The sequence below is a fragment of the Macaca nemestrina genome, chromosome 1, assembly GCF_043159975.1.
Source record: "Macaca nemestrina isolate mMacNem1 chromosome 1, mMacNem.hap1, whole genome shotgun sequence".
NCBI lineage: Eukaryota > Metazoa > Chordata > Mammalia > Primates > Cercopithecidae > Macaca > Macaca nemestrina.
Window position 1 is genome coordinate 122,975,245 of NC_092125.1, and position 15,574 is coordinate 122,990,818.

Consider the following 15,574-nt stretch of genomic DNA (forward strand, 5'->3'; position numbering starts at 1 on the left):
CCGGAGTCCAGGCCTAAAAGTGTTTGGGGGGGATGCCCACACGGCCTCACCCCTCTAGGGGCAAGAGCCTCTAGGCTGGATATCAGGACCACGGGTGTGCTCTGAGCAAAAGACTCACCTGGATGGGTAGACAAAGGGATTCCGCCCTAGAGAGGAGGCTGCTTCATCCTCTCCAGAGCTGCCTGGGACTGGGCTCTGGGTGAATGGGGGGAGGGGGTTCCCGGGCTCCGAGGGGTTAACCCGCACCGGGCCACACGTGACGTGGATGGTTCCAGCATTAAGTCAGAGGCGCAGCCCCCTCGCCTGCCCCCCGCCCCCCGCGGCGCGCGCCGCTCCCGGGGGCTCCGCGCCCCCGCGCCCTGGTCCCTCCCCCTTGGCGGGCGCTCACAGGCCGCGCGGGCAACGCGAGCCCCGGAGGCCTGTGTACCCTGAGCCGGCATGGACCCCGAGCACTGCGCGCCTTTCCGCGTGGGGCCTGCACCCGGCCCCTATGTGGCCTCGGGGGACGAGCCTCTGGGCCCGCAGGGAACCCCAGCCGCTGCGCCTCACCTGCACCCCGCGCCGCCCCGCGGCCCGCTGCTGACCCGCTTTCCGGCCTGCAGGACCCTGGAGCCCTACCTCCCAGAGCCGGCCAAGCCGCCCGCCAAGTACCTGCAGGACCTTGGGCTCGGCCCGGCGCTCAACGGCGGCCACTTCTACGAGGGCTCCGCGGAAGGTAACGCGCGGCGAGGGGCGTAGCGCGCAGCCCGACCCTCTCTCCTTCTTCCTTACCCGGGCCCACCCGGGCCTTCCTGCTTATCTCTCCCGCTCGCCTATTTCTCAACTTTTTGCCTCTCTCGCCTTTCGCCACGGCTCCCACGGAAGCCGAGTTGGCACTGGCCCGGGTCAGGCAAAGGCCAGGGCGGGGCGGGAGGCTGAACCACCGTTCCTCGGCGGCGGGAATGGGAGGCGGGAGGTCGAGGGAAGGTGCGGTGGCGACGGCCCGGGGTCCAGTCGGGGCCCGAAAGCAGCCGGACCTGGGAAGGAGAGAGCATGCTTTGCCGAAGTTGGACTGGAACTGCCACCTACCCCGAAGCCCAGACCGGGCCGAGGGCTGTGGAGCCACACTGAGACCTGACGAAGAAGCGCGGCTTTTGTGTCTGGCGCCCTTTGAGGGCCCTGAGGCTGGGCCTCGACCTAGAGTGGCCAAATCGGGGTAGGCTGGGGACTGAGGCCTGGCCTTGGCCCACCTCTCCTCCCCGGGCCTATTCTTCACAGGAAGGGTGCTGCCTGTGCGCTAGACTGGCACAGTTTGGCCGCGACTGGTCGTGCAATGCCAGGGCTGTCCTCAAGACGGAATAACTATTCTTATTTCTCATACTAAGCTGGTCTCCCTGCCGTTATGCACGATGATAGCCGCCCTTCTGGCAGTCTTGGCTTCCCTGCACTGGATCATCACCGCTGGGCAGTCAGGAGCAGCTCTGGGCAACCTAACCCCCAGGCGCCGCGGGCTCCCGGGCCGGTGCCCTGTGCTAAGGCCGGCCGAACTGCGCCGGCACCCGAGAATGCGCCTGAAGGCAGGGGCCTGGCAGGCTGATGGGCAGCTCTGCCACCGTCCGCCGCACCCTGTGACCTGTAAGGCGTCTCGACGCCCAAACCGCACCTACCTTATCTGCGCTGCCATATCCCGCAGCCTAGGCCCAGAGCTGGATCCTCCAAGATCCGCCTCAACCCCCTGCCGCCGCCCGGCTGGCGCCTCGCGGGCCTCCACGGAGTGGCCGGGCATCTCCAGTTTTCGCCCAGCCGGGGCGGTGGGAATGTGTCGGGGAGGGCGGAGAGGTGTGTGGGGGTCAACGGAGGAAATGAAGGAGTCCGCGGAGTTTCGTGTCTGTGCCCTTTGAAAGAGGCTCTCCTGATAAAAACCACAGTTGGGACTTAATGAGAAGCAGTTGGCCTGGCTCCTCTGATCCCAGCCAGACTGCAGCGGCCGCGCAGCGCGGTGAGCACCGCCAGGAACAGGTACCCGGCCTGGCTCAGCGCTCCGTGTCGGGCAGGAGCCACCCCCACCGGGTCCGCGTCCCTGTTAGGCGCCCCGCACCCGGCACCGACCGCTCGGGCTCCCGTACCACACCGGTGCCGCGCGAACTGCAGAGAGCGCTGGTGGGGAACGAGCGGCCGGGAGGAACCCAGCACCCTGGGATCCGACGGCAAGGGTGTCCTTGACAACGAAATACCGAGAAAGAAAACCAAAGAAAGCGAACAACAACCAAGAAAAGGGGAAGAGAAATTGAACAAAACAACGGAGAGCGCGGCGGGAACGAGAGGGTAAATGGCAGTGGGCGAGCTGGGATGAACTGAAATGAATAAATGAGGAACGAACGAAGAAAAAAAGCAGGAGCAAGATCGAACGAAACGGATAACTAGAGAAGGGTAAAAGGACAAAGAGGGAGGGAGCAGACCAAACAAAACGGAGCATGTTTAAAGCGTGGAATATATCAAAATGAGAACAAGGGGGATAAGAAAATTAACGATTTCAGTTGAGCGGAGGACAGGCCAGACGAAAGGTAGGTAGGCAGGCAGGTGCGAGCAGAGCCTGGTAGAGATCCTGGCTGCCGCTCGCCTGTGGCGCTCCGGCCGGTGTTGGACGGGTGGCCAGCGTCCCTGCGGCAGAGCGGACCTCCGCGCAGCGCGGCGCGGTGGAGCCTGGCTGCTTGGGGACAATCAGCCCCCAGGGCCGCGCAGCCTACTCTGTGGGAAGTGGCGGGCGAAGAGGGAACCCGCCTTATTTCTCCGTTTTTAAAATAACCGGCTCGGAGTGTTTCCAGTCCATACGAGTGAGCGTGCAGCTGCGTCCCATCTGCGGCGCGATCTTTCACGAGGCTGGGCGGTTGCGCGCCCCAGAGCCTGGCGCACCTCGCCCCTCTCCCGCCCGCCGCCCGCCGCCCGCCGCCCGCCGCCCGCCGCCCGCCGCCCGCGCAGCCCCAGGCCGCCCTTTGCTGAGAACGCCCAGCCCTGCTCTGAACCCAGGCTGCGTACTGGCGCTGCCAGCTACTCTTGCGCCCTCCGCGCTTGGCTAGTCTGTCCCGGAGTTTGGCTCTGACGTCGAAACACGCCCTCGGCAAGCGACTCCTTCTAGAGTTTTGCCCGCTGCCGCTGAGGCCCTCAGCCGGATGACCCGGCCGACCGCCGTCGTCGAGGAGGGAGTCCCAAGTTCTTAGACCCGGGCTGAGGCTTCTGGGCCAAGGCTGAGAACCCCCAAGAAGGGAACCGAGGCCTCACCGGGGTCCTGCCCCCGGCTTTTATGTCCACGCTGGCTTTGAGTCTTCGGCGGGAGCTGCAGGAGCCTGGGCCTCAGTGAGCTCTGCAGGTCGCGTAGCGACCTCACAGTGGCCGGAGGAAACAGTGCGGCGTGGAACAAGGCTGCGGCGAAATGTGAAAGCTGAGGCTGGTCCCGCTGCCTCAATGGATGCCTTCCGTGGGGACAGTGGAGCACTCAGGCCTGCTGCGGCCCTGCTTCCTGGCTGCACAGTGGCTTAGAAGCAGCTGCTGGTAGGGGCTCTGGCACTCCTCCGGGTGAGGGGTGCTTAGGGTGCGGCAGGCCTGAGAGCTGGGTCAGGGACAGAGAGCTCCTTTACTACGTTAAAATGCTCCTGGCTTTCACGCCCAACAGCTGCTGCTGTGGTCCTGCGGGTATGCAGGCAGAAGACGCCCCAGCGCTCAGTCTCAGGCTGTCTCCAACATGTAGTACCCCACCTTAACCACCCAGTGTCTGGATCAGGTGCAGTGACTCCTCTGCACAGCCCATACACACCTCATATGTGCCCCATCCTCAGCAGAGCAGCCCTCTCTCCTTTACAAGCTTAGGTTCAAGCTGCTGGCTGCTATTCCTGGCCTGTCTTTCCTGGCTTCCGCCTTCCATTTATCCCAGTTCTATCCCTTTCCTCTTCTGGGCCTTGCTCCTCAGGAGGCTGCTCTGTATTCTCTGAGGAGTGTCCCTCTCTTCCAAAGTGGGGGGATGCCACCCTCCCTCTTTTGTCCTCCAGGTAGATGAAGGAGATTTCAGGGCAATGACAATGAGGGAGAGAGCAGTTCTGTGGTCCCCTGAGAGGGCTGTAGACTGGGAAGGCGTGGGAGTTGGGTAAGGGTCAGCAGGCTTGGCCTCTTCCTTGGGGAAGCTGTTCTGAGAAGTCCTACTGCACTTTCATCCCTTGTCCCTGGCAGCTTGGTGGCTCAAGGTCAGGAACACAAGTCCCAGGGCCCCAGATCTGGTCACTTCCTCTGGGCAGGTCCTATTGAGACCCAAGAGGCAGAAGAGCAAGCCCCAGGGCTTTGGAGGGCCTCTGCTGGGATGTCAGTACTCTTGAACCCCAGCCCTGACCCTCAGCCCTGAGCTACCCTCACCCCTTTTCTGCCTGGAGTCCAGCACAGCCTCCCTACGAACCCAAGACACCAAGACTCTTCCTTCTCAGGCTGAACATTTCCATGGCCTGCTGTGTGTTTGTGTGTGGTGGTGGTGGCGGCGGGGATGGGGGGCAGATTTCCCATTCCAGTGTCCCTAGTCTTCCTGATCATTTTCAAATATTTTGTTCAACTTCTGTGAGTCTTCCTTCCTAAGCTTCTATCAAATGGAACTGCCCCTAAACCGGAAATGTGCTGGCCGAAGAATGGAAGTCAGGGGACTGGAACACCTGAGTTGTGAAGGATGGGCTACCTGTGTACAGGCTGGGCATGGTCTAAGGCTAGGTAGCCCTGCCTGACTCTCCCAGTCCTCCAGGACCTCCAGGACACACACTGGAGCTTATTTCATGGCCTGGGTAGTCCTGGAAAGTAACTGACCACCTTCCAGCTGAGGGGCACCCTGCCTGATTTGTCCTTCGCAGTGCAGACAGGGACTCATCAGACCCAGATCCTGAGAGGCCCATTCCTCCAGTCCCATCCTCCCCCAACCACAGCTGTGATCCCAACACCAAGTCCTGGGAAGAAACTGCCTCTTGTGCCAGCTAGCTGGGTCTCCTCAGGGCCAGGCCTCCACTGGAGATGGGCCCAGAGCCAGGCAAGAGGCTGTGTGAGTCAGTGGGGCGTCTTTGTGGCGTCTCAGCTGCCATCCCAGTGGACTGTTGAGGAGGGATTTCATGGGGACGCTGCTAGGGGTCCTCGCCAGAGGGAGAGGGCGTGGGCAATCAGGGTGACCTATTTTTCACCATGCTTCGTCGGTCGATCTGCCGTGGTGAGGCTCCGCCAAGTTTCTGGAGTGAGGGTTAGCACGTCAGAGTGGGGCTGCTGGAAACTGTTCCAGTCTGCAATCAAGTCCTTCCCTGCCTGTTAAACACAGGCAATGCGGGAGCAGTCAGAAACTCCTGAGGAAGGAGGGGGTGGGCAATGATGGGAATGATGGGGACAGGGGGCTGTGCCCTGTTGTGACACTGGTCCCCAACTCTCCTTCTTTGAGCACAGCCTGTCTCAGCTCTGCTTCTCTATAGATGGAGCTTAAGTCCTTGCCCAGACACCACAATTTTAGGAGGAATGGAGAGAGGCAATCCCTCTGGAAACTTCTTTGTCCCATCTTGCCCTTCTTACACCAGAGCTGGGGAATTTGATATTGACCTGAGACCGGGGGTTCAGAGAATAAAGTTCAGCCAGACCAGCCAAAGGTGGTCTGAGCACCCACGTCCACTGCCTGCCTGGCTCTGGGAGCAGTGGTGTGGGCATAAGGGCCTGGGAACCAAGGCCTGCAGAGTTAGGAACAAGGAAGCACTTTCTGGCAGGAGCAGGAGATGTCAACCATCCCATCCTCACCCCGCCCTCTGCCCCCATGCTTGGCCTTCCCAGGGTGGTGGTCCTGCTGCGGCGCCAGTCCTCTCCCGTCCCTATGGAACGCACTACCACAGAGCACTTCCCCGAAATGAACCCCACTCTGGCCCCAGCAGATCCGCCCAGACCACAGAGCACATAGTTCCCCAGGGCCCCCTCCCCAGCTGGAGGCTCAGCAGGCAGGCCTCTAAATGCCAGGCTCCCATGGAGGGTGGCCGCCTGGGAGGACGGGAAGGGAAAGGAAGGGGGAGGCGGAGACTGAGGCGTCAATGTTCTTCCCCCTCCCTCCATTCCAACCCACAAAAGCCCCTGGTTCAGTTGCCATCCTCCTTTCTGTGTTCTCCATTGCAGCTGAGGAGAAGGCCTCCAAAGCTGCCAGCTTCCCCCAGCTGCCCTTGGACTGCCGAGGGGGCCCCAGAGACGGGCCCTCTAACTTGCAAGGCTCCCCAGGCCCCTGCCTGGCCAGCCTGCGTCTTCCTCTTTCCCCGGGACTCTCTGACTCCATGGAGTTGGCCAAGAACAAGAGCAAGAAGCGCCGTAACCGCACGACCTTCAGCACGTTCCAGCTGGAGGAGCTGGAGAAGGTCTTCCAGAAAACCCACTATCCTGATGTGTACGCCCGGGAGCAGCTGGCTCTGCGCACAGACCTGACCGAGGCCCGGGTACAGGTGAGGGTGCTGCGGGGATGGGGCTTTCTGACTGCCTCTACCACACAGTGACCAGACCCTGGAAGGGCTGGGAGAGGTGGGCACTGGTGCCTCCCAGAGCTACCTTTCCCAGGGGCCTGCCTCAGCCTTCCCCTCCTGGCTCACCCTCACGTCCAGCTCTGCTGCAGCCACAGGCTCTTCTGGCCCAAACTGAGGCTTCTGCTTGGGTGTAAGGGCGATGGCCTCTGGGAGCCATCACCTGTGTGGGAGTCCTAACTCTGCCACTTACTGGAGGTGATTTGGGGTATGTTAATGAATCTCTCAGTCTGTTTCCCAGTTCAGGAAAAGGGAATGATGGGACTGGCTGCGTAGGGACTACCTTGAGGATCACAGGGATGGCCACATTTTGGAAGCGGTGAAGTGCTGAATACACATCAGGGCTGCTCCTGAGGTGGCTGCCTAGAATGGGAGGTCTCAGCCTCCTGTCGGGAGGTCTCAGGGTCAGTGATTCTCAAAGTCATCAGGAGCCACCGACTTTGGGTCCCTGCCAGCGCTCAGACCCTGGCTGGGAAAGGCTGACTGGGAGCCCTTCCCCACCCTAACAAACTCCCCCATGGAGACTAGGCGCCAGGGCTTCCCAGAGGGGCTGTGGCCAGTTTTACATGAGGGGAGCCCAGCCTGTGGGTGGGTAAATGCTGAGAAGGGAGGAAGGCAAGGGAAGCCCACATCCAAGCATGTTGGAAGTGTCAAAGCACATGAAGGTGGCAGGCAGGCTGGGGATGGTGAAGGAGTTTCAATAAAAGTCTGGCCCAAGAGGAAGATGGCCATTCACTGGCTTGCATTGAACCGGCTCAGTCATAGCAGGCTTCCCAATGCCAAGCAGGAGGCACTGGGAGGGGTGGGTTGGAGTTCTGGGGAAAGGTGAGGAGGTGACCTCTTAGGCAGAGGAGTCTCTCTCCCACCATGGAGGAGACTTAGCAGGAACAAAGCTCATGCTATCTTACCCTGCATGGGGCCCTTCCAGATACTCTGTGAAGGCACTAGGGCAGGAGACAGTCCTGGCAGGATATGGGGACTGGCAGGCCAGTCTATAAAGAGGTCAGGTGCTGTCATCTAACAGAGAAGGCCCTACAGCTGCATCCAACAAGATGAGAGAGACTTGGGCTATTTCCCCTTCTCTGCTGAGTCCTCCTGCCTCCCTGCTCCTCCCAGGTGGCAGCCAAAACAGACTTCCAAGACTGTCCCCCAAGACCCCCAGGGGCTGAGTCATCAGGGCAAAAGGCCCAGCATTCAAGGCAACCCCACATGATATAAGCCATGGGAATGGACCATGGAGTTACCTCAGCGGGCCTCCAGGGTGTGGTCTAACCAGCTCTTCCCGAAGCAAGTGTTTGTGGGAGGTGGAGAGCACTTCCTCTGCTCCTCTCCTAGGCCTTTTCAACCTGAGAGGGTGCAGGAGTAGCCACAAGGCCCTCAGCCCTAGTCTAGAAGCTCCCTGAAGGACGGAGACCCTAGAGTAGGAATGTTTTCTCTGGCAGGAGCATGAAACCCACCCATACACCCTGCCCCATGGAAAGGAAGAATGAGACTACACACCAGACAATGCAGAGGGCAGGTCCAGAGCCCAGGGGAGAATGGGTGGTGACAGAAAAGTGAGTCCCAATAGCCAGATTCACTGGCTCCAGGCTCCCTCATCCTCCCACAGGGAAGGGAGAGCAGAGAAAGGAAATCCAGGCAGCTGGGCAGGTGGGGGTGGCCTTTTGCTGACCTTGCTGCAGGCCTGCTCTGTTATCTTGGCAACCTGGGAGCTAGGAGGATGGGGTATGCACAGCCCCTTCACTGTTGGTGCCTTACCTGCCTGCATGAGTAGGAATGACCACAGGGGCAGGGAGCCTGAGAGGCTGGGGTGGGATTTCTCATCCCAGCTGGGGTAGACGGATTACTGACACACACACACACAGCTTCTGTTGTGACTCCCAGCTAGATATCCCTGGAAAGCAGGGGTTGTTTTTGTTTGGCTGGTTTTATTTTGACATTGTTAAATTTAGCTTAGAGGCTGACACATGAATGTTGATTAAATGATAGAAATACAAAACATATATACCAATACACTTAAATGTAACAGTCACAGCACATATACCAAACAACAAATTCATCACAGATATGTACACAGATGTGCACAACACACAGATGTGCCACCCCTATCTGCCAAGGGCTCACAAATAAATGGGAGAAACAGATTCCAAAACAGATCATGGTAATGGAATGGGGTGAGTACAAAGAAAGGTCCAGGGTATTTTGGAAGTCCTGTGGAGGATGCCCAGCATGGATGTATATGTTGAGGGGATGAGTAGTCCAGGAAGAGAAAACCTAAGCAAAAGATGGAAGGAGCAAGATAGCAGTGTGTTTTGGAAGAGCTGGGTGGGAGCTTGGGAGGCAACGGGGAAGAATCTAATGTGTTTGCCTGGGAGGACATGAGGCTGTGCAGAGAGGCAGGGGCCTTATTAAGAAGCTATGCTCTGGACCAAGGTCTCCGGGGAATCACTGAGGGTTTAAACAGGACCATGACCTGAACAGAAATGTCTAAGATTCCTTGGATGCTATGAGGTGGGTAGCTTGGAAAAGGAGATGAGGCAGGGAGACTAGAAACCCAAAACATGTGCACAGTATACCCAGGAAGTACCTAGGGCCCCTGAGGCCCACAGACGCCCCCACAACACCCTTACTAGACACCAGGCTGGAGGACCAGAGTGACTCGACCTAGAGAGTGGTAGCTGGAGGCCCATGGGGCCAATTAACCCGCTTTGGGTTTGGGCCTCTCCCAGGCTTCCTCCCAGGCTTCCCTGGCCTGGATAACAGTGTGGATTAACAGTTGAGATCCTCCATCCTGGAGCCTGCTCCCCATCCCACAAGAGGACACAACCACCAACTATCCCTAGCAGGCTTCTCTCCTCAAGGCTGCCCTATCACCCCCACCAACCTGCCCCCAGGTCTGGTTCCAGAACCGCAGAGCCAAGTGGCGGAAGCGCGAGCGTTATGGGAAGATGCAGGAGGGGCGGAACCCCTTCACCGCTGCCTGTGACATCTCTGTGCTGCCCCGCACTGACAGCCACCCTCAGGTAAGACCCCAGCCCTACCTGAGCCAGGGTCTGGCAGGGTCACCAAAAAAGAGTATGAGCTCTGGTCTGAAGAGACCTGGAGAGCGTCAGGGTTCTGTATGACGGTGGGTATACCACTTCACTCTTCCTCTGCAAACCGGGGCTCTTGCCTGTCTCCGGAATGACGCATGCGGAACACAAAGGAATCACAGAAGAAAATTTCATTTTGAGAACAGTGGCAGGAGCCTCCTGAGATGCCACTGCCAGTATTGGGGGTGGGAGGGGGTAGATCTGAGCCAAGTGGAGGTTTCCTGGAAAGTTTCTGGGGCCCCAAGGACAAAGAGAAAGCCCCCGGGTAAGGAAGTGAGCTCCTGAGGCTGCCGGCTCATGGGCCTTCTTTCCCTCTCTTTTCAGCTGCAGAACTCCCTGTGGGCCAGTCCAGGATCCGGGAGCCCTGGGGGCCCCTGCCTTGTGTCTCCAGAGGGCATCCCCTCCCCATGCATGTCTCCATATTCCCACCCCCATGGGAGTGTGACTGGCTTCATGGGGGTGCCAGCCTCCTCTGTGGCTCACCCTGGCATCTACTCCATCCACGGCTTTCCCCCCACCCTGGGGGGCCACAGCTTTGAGCCCTCCTCAGAGGGTGACTATAAGTCTCCAAGCCTCGTCTCACTCAGGGTAAAGCCCAAGGAGCCACCTGGCCTTCTGAACTGGACCACGTGATCGGTAGCATGGACCTGCAGAATGAGCTGCCCACCTCCTTTTCCATTCCCAGCCGCTCCCAGCCCACCCCTGCCTGGACACCAGGGAGGAAGGACCTCTGCCTCCAAGCCCCAGATGGTTCTGGAGGCCTGTGGGAACAGCTGGCACTGTCAGCCCCGAGCAGGGAACACGTTACAGGGTCTTTTCTCTTAGAATAAGGTGGGGCTGCCTTGGAGAAGGGGCTTCAAAGCAGCCAGGACTCTTCCTACCACAAACTGAGTCCCCTCACCTGAACTCTGGGCTGGAGACAGGGAGACACTGCCCTGCTGACTCCAGACTTTGTCCAAGTCTGTTGTCATCTCTCCAGCTAAGACAGCTTACTTGGCTTATCGTTCAGGGAACCCAGGAAAATGGGAGGAGAACGCAGAGTGGACTAGGGGAGCTCTTCATGATGAGATGGAAACCAAAATGGAGTCTCCCATGATTGGGTAGAGTCAGCCCTGCTTCCCCTCCCCACCAGCAGGGGGCGCGCTGGCATCTGACACTAAGGAGGGCGTGAACGCCAAAGTCAGCATAGACTAAGGCACACTGGCTCCTCAGCTCCAGCCACCTTCACTCCTGCCCTGTGCCTGCACTCCCAGCATGCCATGCAGTCATCTTCCCCTCCAAGGGGGCAGAAATTCCACCAGAAATCATCACATATTTGGAATCTCTTCCATGGGACCAGCCCAGAGCTATGCCATGGAAATGATACTGGATGTTGGTCAGAATAAAATAGATTTCCACAGACTGAGATCCTGATCCCCATTTTTGTAAAGACACGTTTTAAAAAAAGAAAGAAAGAAAAGTGAAAGAGAGAGAGAGAAAAAAAATGCTGCCCAGCATTCTAATAAAGGTGGTGGTGTTTTTAATACCAGGTGACTGTCTATCCCCAGGGCTGGACACTGGTTGCTTTGGGGCTGGTCTGTGTCCAGGATGCAGGCTGGGCCAGGACCTCTGAGGGGCCAGCAAGGAAGGGGAAGGTGGTCCTGCAGCAGAGGCCTCAAGGCCGATGCATGCCAGGCCGGGCCCTGTCACCTGCCTAGGGTCTCTGTGGCTTTGGCTGTGCTGGGAGGCAGGGAGAAAAGCTCAGTTCTAGGACTGGGTGCATGTGGCAGGGAAAACTGAGGGTGGGAAGGGTAGCAAAAAAGCTGAAATAACTTTGTGGCTAAACTGACAACAGACGGGAGGTAGAATGGAAGAAAGGGGTGCCCACTGAGGTTCTGTGCTCCCCATGGGCTGGGACCCCAGGGTGGTGGGAGTGGGGTGGCTTCCTTCCAGATGCCCCAGGAACATGTCTGAGCTGTGGCGCAGAGACAAAAGCCAGAACTCTTTCTTGTAGTTTCAGAGTATTACCCATTCTATCCTTCATCCCCACTTTCTGCCTTATCTCTGAAGCCTGGAAGGCAGGAAAAAGGTCTGGCCCTCCCACCCTCCCAGTAAACACAACCACATTGCTCAGAATTCAGCCTCTGCCAGCAGCCCAGCCACCCCCCCCACGCCTCATCTTTCAGGCACAGAGAAACCCAAGCCCACAAAGACACATCAGGGCTGAGCTGATTCCAGAGGAGGGGGTGAGTCCCCCACCAGATCAGATTTCCCAGCCAAGACAGTCGCATGTATCCCCAGAGGAGTCTGTCTTCCCTCCCTTCCTTCCCCTTCCCTCTATACAAGGGTCTGACTTTTGGTGATTTCTTTCCTCTCGGTCCTGACGCGGGCTCTGAGGTCCACAGGTGTGAGCCCTGTATCCGGGAGGGGATCCAGCAGAAAGAGGAGAGTCAGGGTAGGAAGGAGAGACATGCCTGGCTGCCACTGATGAACAGAATCTCTTTCACCTGGCCAGGCAGTAATGAAATTGGGGCTCAAGCCCACCATTCTGACTTCAGGGCTCACACCGCTGTATGAGAAGTTTCTTCATCCAAGGAGTGATCAGCAAAGTTTTGGACCTTCTTCCCCACAAAGTCAGATGTAGAAAGAGTAGTTTGTTCTACAAACATTTTGAGTACCAACTCAGCCTGGCAATGTGCTGGGTGCCAGATAGAGCGATGGTTGTGGAAAAATATCATTTTTTCCCTCAAGAGGGCTTAGAAAGATGAAAGGAGGGAAGAGGAAAGGATCTGTGATAAACCCAGACAAAGAAACCAAAAGTGGGAGACAGGAGAAAAAATAAAGGTGAGCCAGAGGTCAATGAAGCAAGAGTGGGAGAAGCTGGCAGAGGCTGGCAGAGGCCAGGAGGGGACCCATGGTGGGATGGGGGGCTCCTAGGGGAGGGTACAGGGAGGCCAGAGACTGGCTACTGGCTCTCATCCAGGGGCATCTGCCCACAGCTCATATTTTTCTGTCCAGTGACAGCTAAATGAAGAGAAAGCTAACTTTACAACCGCCCACTTCACACATAATGAATATGAATGGGCATCCCGGAGCCTGTTCCGTGGGATTGTCTGTGAGGTGACAGGTCCTCCTACTGACTGGGCCATCCCAGCCAGCCTGTCCCCTGGCTGGGGCATGCAGCCCTTCCACCTGCTTCTCATTAGCTGTGTCCCTCCTCCTCCCACACACCCCTAAGACACAGCCCCCATCTCCAGATACCCCTGTCCCCAGCCTCACTCCAGAGGTAACCTCAGACCTCCGCCCAGGCCAGTGGTTCCTCAAGGCCAAGCCTGTGCTCTGGCCACTCCTTCTGGGAAGGGAAAGGGGAAATGGCCCCTCCTGAAATCCCAGCTCCTTTTGCTGAGGCTCTTGTCTCCCCCAGAGAAGATGCCAGAGCCCTAAATCTTGGTCCTGGCAGGAACATGGACACCAGGTCAGGACTAGAGGGCCACAGCCAGGGGGCCCATCAGTCCAGTCTGCCCACCTCAGTCAGCAGCTGGAAATGCTTCTCCTACGAGGCATTCAATCCTCCTTCCGCACCTCTCCCATTTACACTTCAACCTGAATTACAATCCCAAAGTGCAGACCCTCTGCAGCTCCAGACAGGAAGAGTCTAGCATGGCCAGGAACTGGGAAGACCCTAACATTTCCTTTATCCAGCAGAGGAAAGACATACCTTGCCCCTGCCCCAGTCTCCTCCTCAGGCTCATCCCAGCCATTTTCACCTGGAAGGTGGTAAGCATCAAGCGTTAGCTGTCAGAGCCCTCGATACTGATGCTGGAGCCCCCTTCCTTCCCACTCAGCAACTGCCAGCTCCCCCAGCAATCTCTCCTCCAATAGTAAGAGGCTGGGACCAGTGGGACCTGAGGTAAGCCCTTCAGACATCTGTTACCTATCATGCTATTGCTTTTACTTGCTCTTATGACTGTGTCTCCATCAACTGTGAGCTCGAGAGAAGTGAGAGAGTGTGGTATCCTAGTCACCTGGATATCCAGGGCATCAACCACAGGGCCTGGCCCCAACAGGCCTTCAAGGTGTGATGGCAGGTTGCTGGACGAGAAGCTGACTCTTCTGAGACACCTCTGGATTCAGAGCAGCAAGCTAGGTCCAGGGGCTTTAAGGAGGCCTAAGACATGGTTCTGGTCCTTGAAGGGGATTTCTGTCTTCTAGGGACACAAGAAATGGGTGCAAATTCATAGAACATTAGAGTTGGAGGGGCCATTGCCAAGACTAAGAACTGCTACCATTTATTGTCATCCCTTGTCAGCCAGACCTGTAGGTTCATTTCCATGATCTTACTCAGTCCACGCAATAGGGCTATTATTAAACCAATTTTTACAGATGAGCCAACTGAGACTTGGAACTTGACTAGCTCAAGGTCCCTCAGTGAATAAATGTCAGAGCCCGAACTGAAAGTCAGGGCTGTCTCACTTCCAAAGGGTGCTCCTGAGGCTGACTGTGCTAAGTGCCGAATGAATGTAACAGCTATTCTCCTCTGAGAAGTCAGCTCATCCAGGACAGACAAGAAGCCAGCTTTCTGGGAAATGAGCCTAACAGGTCTGGATAGGGCAGCCAACACAAGAGTCCTCTGGGACCCAGAAGAGAAAGAAATTTAGGCTCAGGCTGAAAAGAAAAAAGACAGCAGCACCAGCCAAGTTACCCTGAGGAGGGCATATTCAGGGAACACCAGAGGCTAGCCCAAGGCTAAGCTTGGGTGGTCCAGTTAGGACCTAAAGCAATGGACATTTACCATGAATATTTCATGCCAGGGATGATGCTAGAGCAAATAGAAGTATTGGCTGTGGTGAATAAATGAGCAAATGAATGCACTGGTGGTAAGTACTGGTGGTAAGTGCTGGGGTATGACAATGACTAATAGCAAAGGGTGTGAGGAAGTGAAAAAAATGCATGTGCTGACAGAGGCCTGGATTTGAATCCTGGCTCTTGCCTTTATATGACTTTGGGCAAGTTCTTTATCCTTTCTGTGCCACAGTTTTCTCCTGTGCAAAATAGGGATTAAAATGGCATGTATCTTTCAAGATATTACAAGGAATATATAAGATATTATACATCAAGTGGTTAGAATGCTGGCTGGCACATAGTAAGTACTCAGTATTTACTGGCTTTGTAGAAAATAAGGCTTTGAGAAGCATCTAATATTGTGCCTGGTACCTACTTGGCAACCCATAAGTGGTAACTCTTATGATTAATAAGGGACAGTTCCTATCCTTACAGTGATACTGCCTCAGGGTAGTCTGTCTCTCAGTGGATTGAAGAGTGGACCCTGAGTCTGCTTAGCAATAAACAATATTTTATGTAATTCAATCATTTACAAAGGGTCTTCATGTACTCTGCCCACTTCATGACCCAGATGAGATTTAAAAAGCCACAAAAACTGGGTGGCTCCAAAAGACATTTCTGTACAAAGTCCTGAGTTCAAATGGCCAACCTGCCACTAACATGCTCTGTGACTGTGAGAAGCTCCTTCCTCTCTCTGGGCTGGCTCCTGGGCCTACAGCTGAAGGGATTCACCTGCCCAGGCTTCATGGCCCTTGCAGTTTTGATAGTCCTGCATTCTGTTTTGCAGGTCAGAGGAGAGACAGGCCTTGACCATGCAGGTTCAGTGACTCAGGCTTCATGGGACAGTACCAATGTGAAAAATCCATCTCTCCCTAATTGAAATCTCAAGATACATATTTCCTACCAGTCCTGGCAAGAAATAGCAGAAAATCCATCATCCACACATAAACTGTGTCAATTCCCTTGTCCTGTACAAGTTACTTTGGGGCAAAGGGCCCATCAGTCACAGATGGGACTTCCCATCTCACAGACTGTGTGACCACCAGGAGTACACTGCTGCCTTCCACCCCTGCTGTCCCTAACCATGCTGGCACATCAAAAGGCCTGTCTGAGGCTCAGCAGGTCCCA

General features: G+C 56.7%; 1 protein-coding gene across 1 annotated transcript; it reads left to right on the top strand.

Annotated features, from left to right (window-relative positions):
* Positions 1 to 437: 437 nt before the first annotated feature.
* LOC105479254 (ALX homeobox 3) lies at positions 438 to 11,216 on the top strand. The gene is made up of 4 exons (XM_011737178.2): positions 438 to 715; positions 6,142 to 6,458; positions 9,428 to 9,556; positions 9,950 to 11,216. Exons 1-4 carry the CDS (start codon positions 439 to 441, stop codon positions 10,256 to 10,258), a joined length of 1,032 nt encoding a protein of 343 aa, XP_011735480.2. The 5' UTR covers position 438; the 3' UTR covers positions 10,259 to 11,216.
* Positions 11,217 to 15,574: the final 4,358 nt, after the last annotated feature.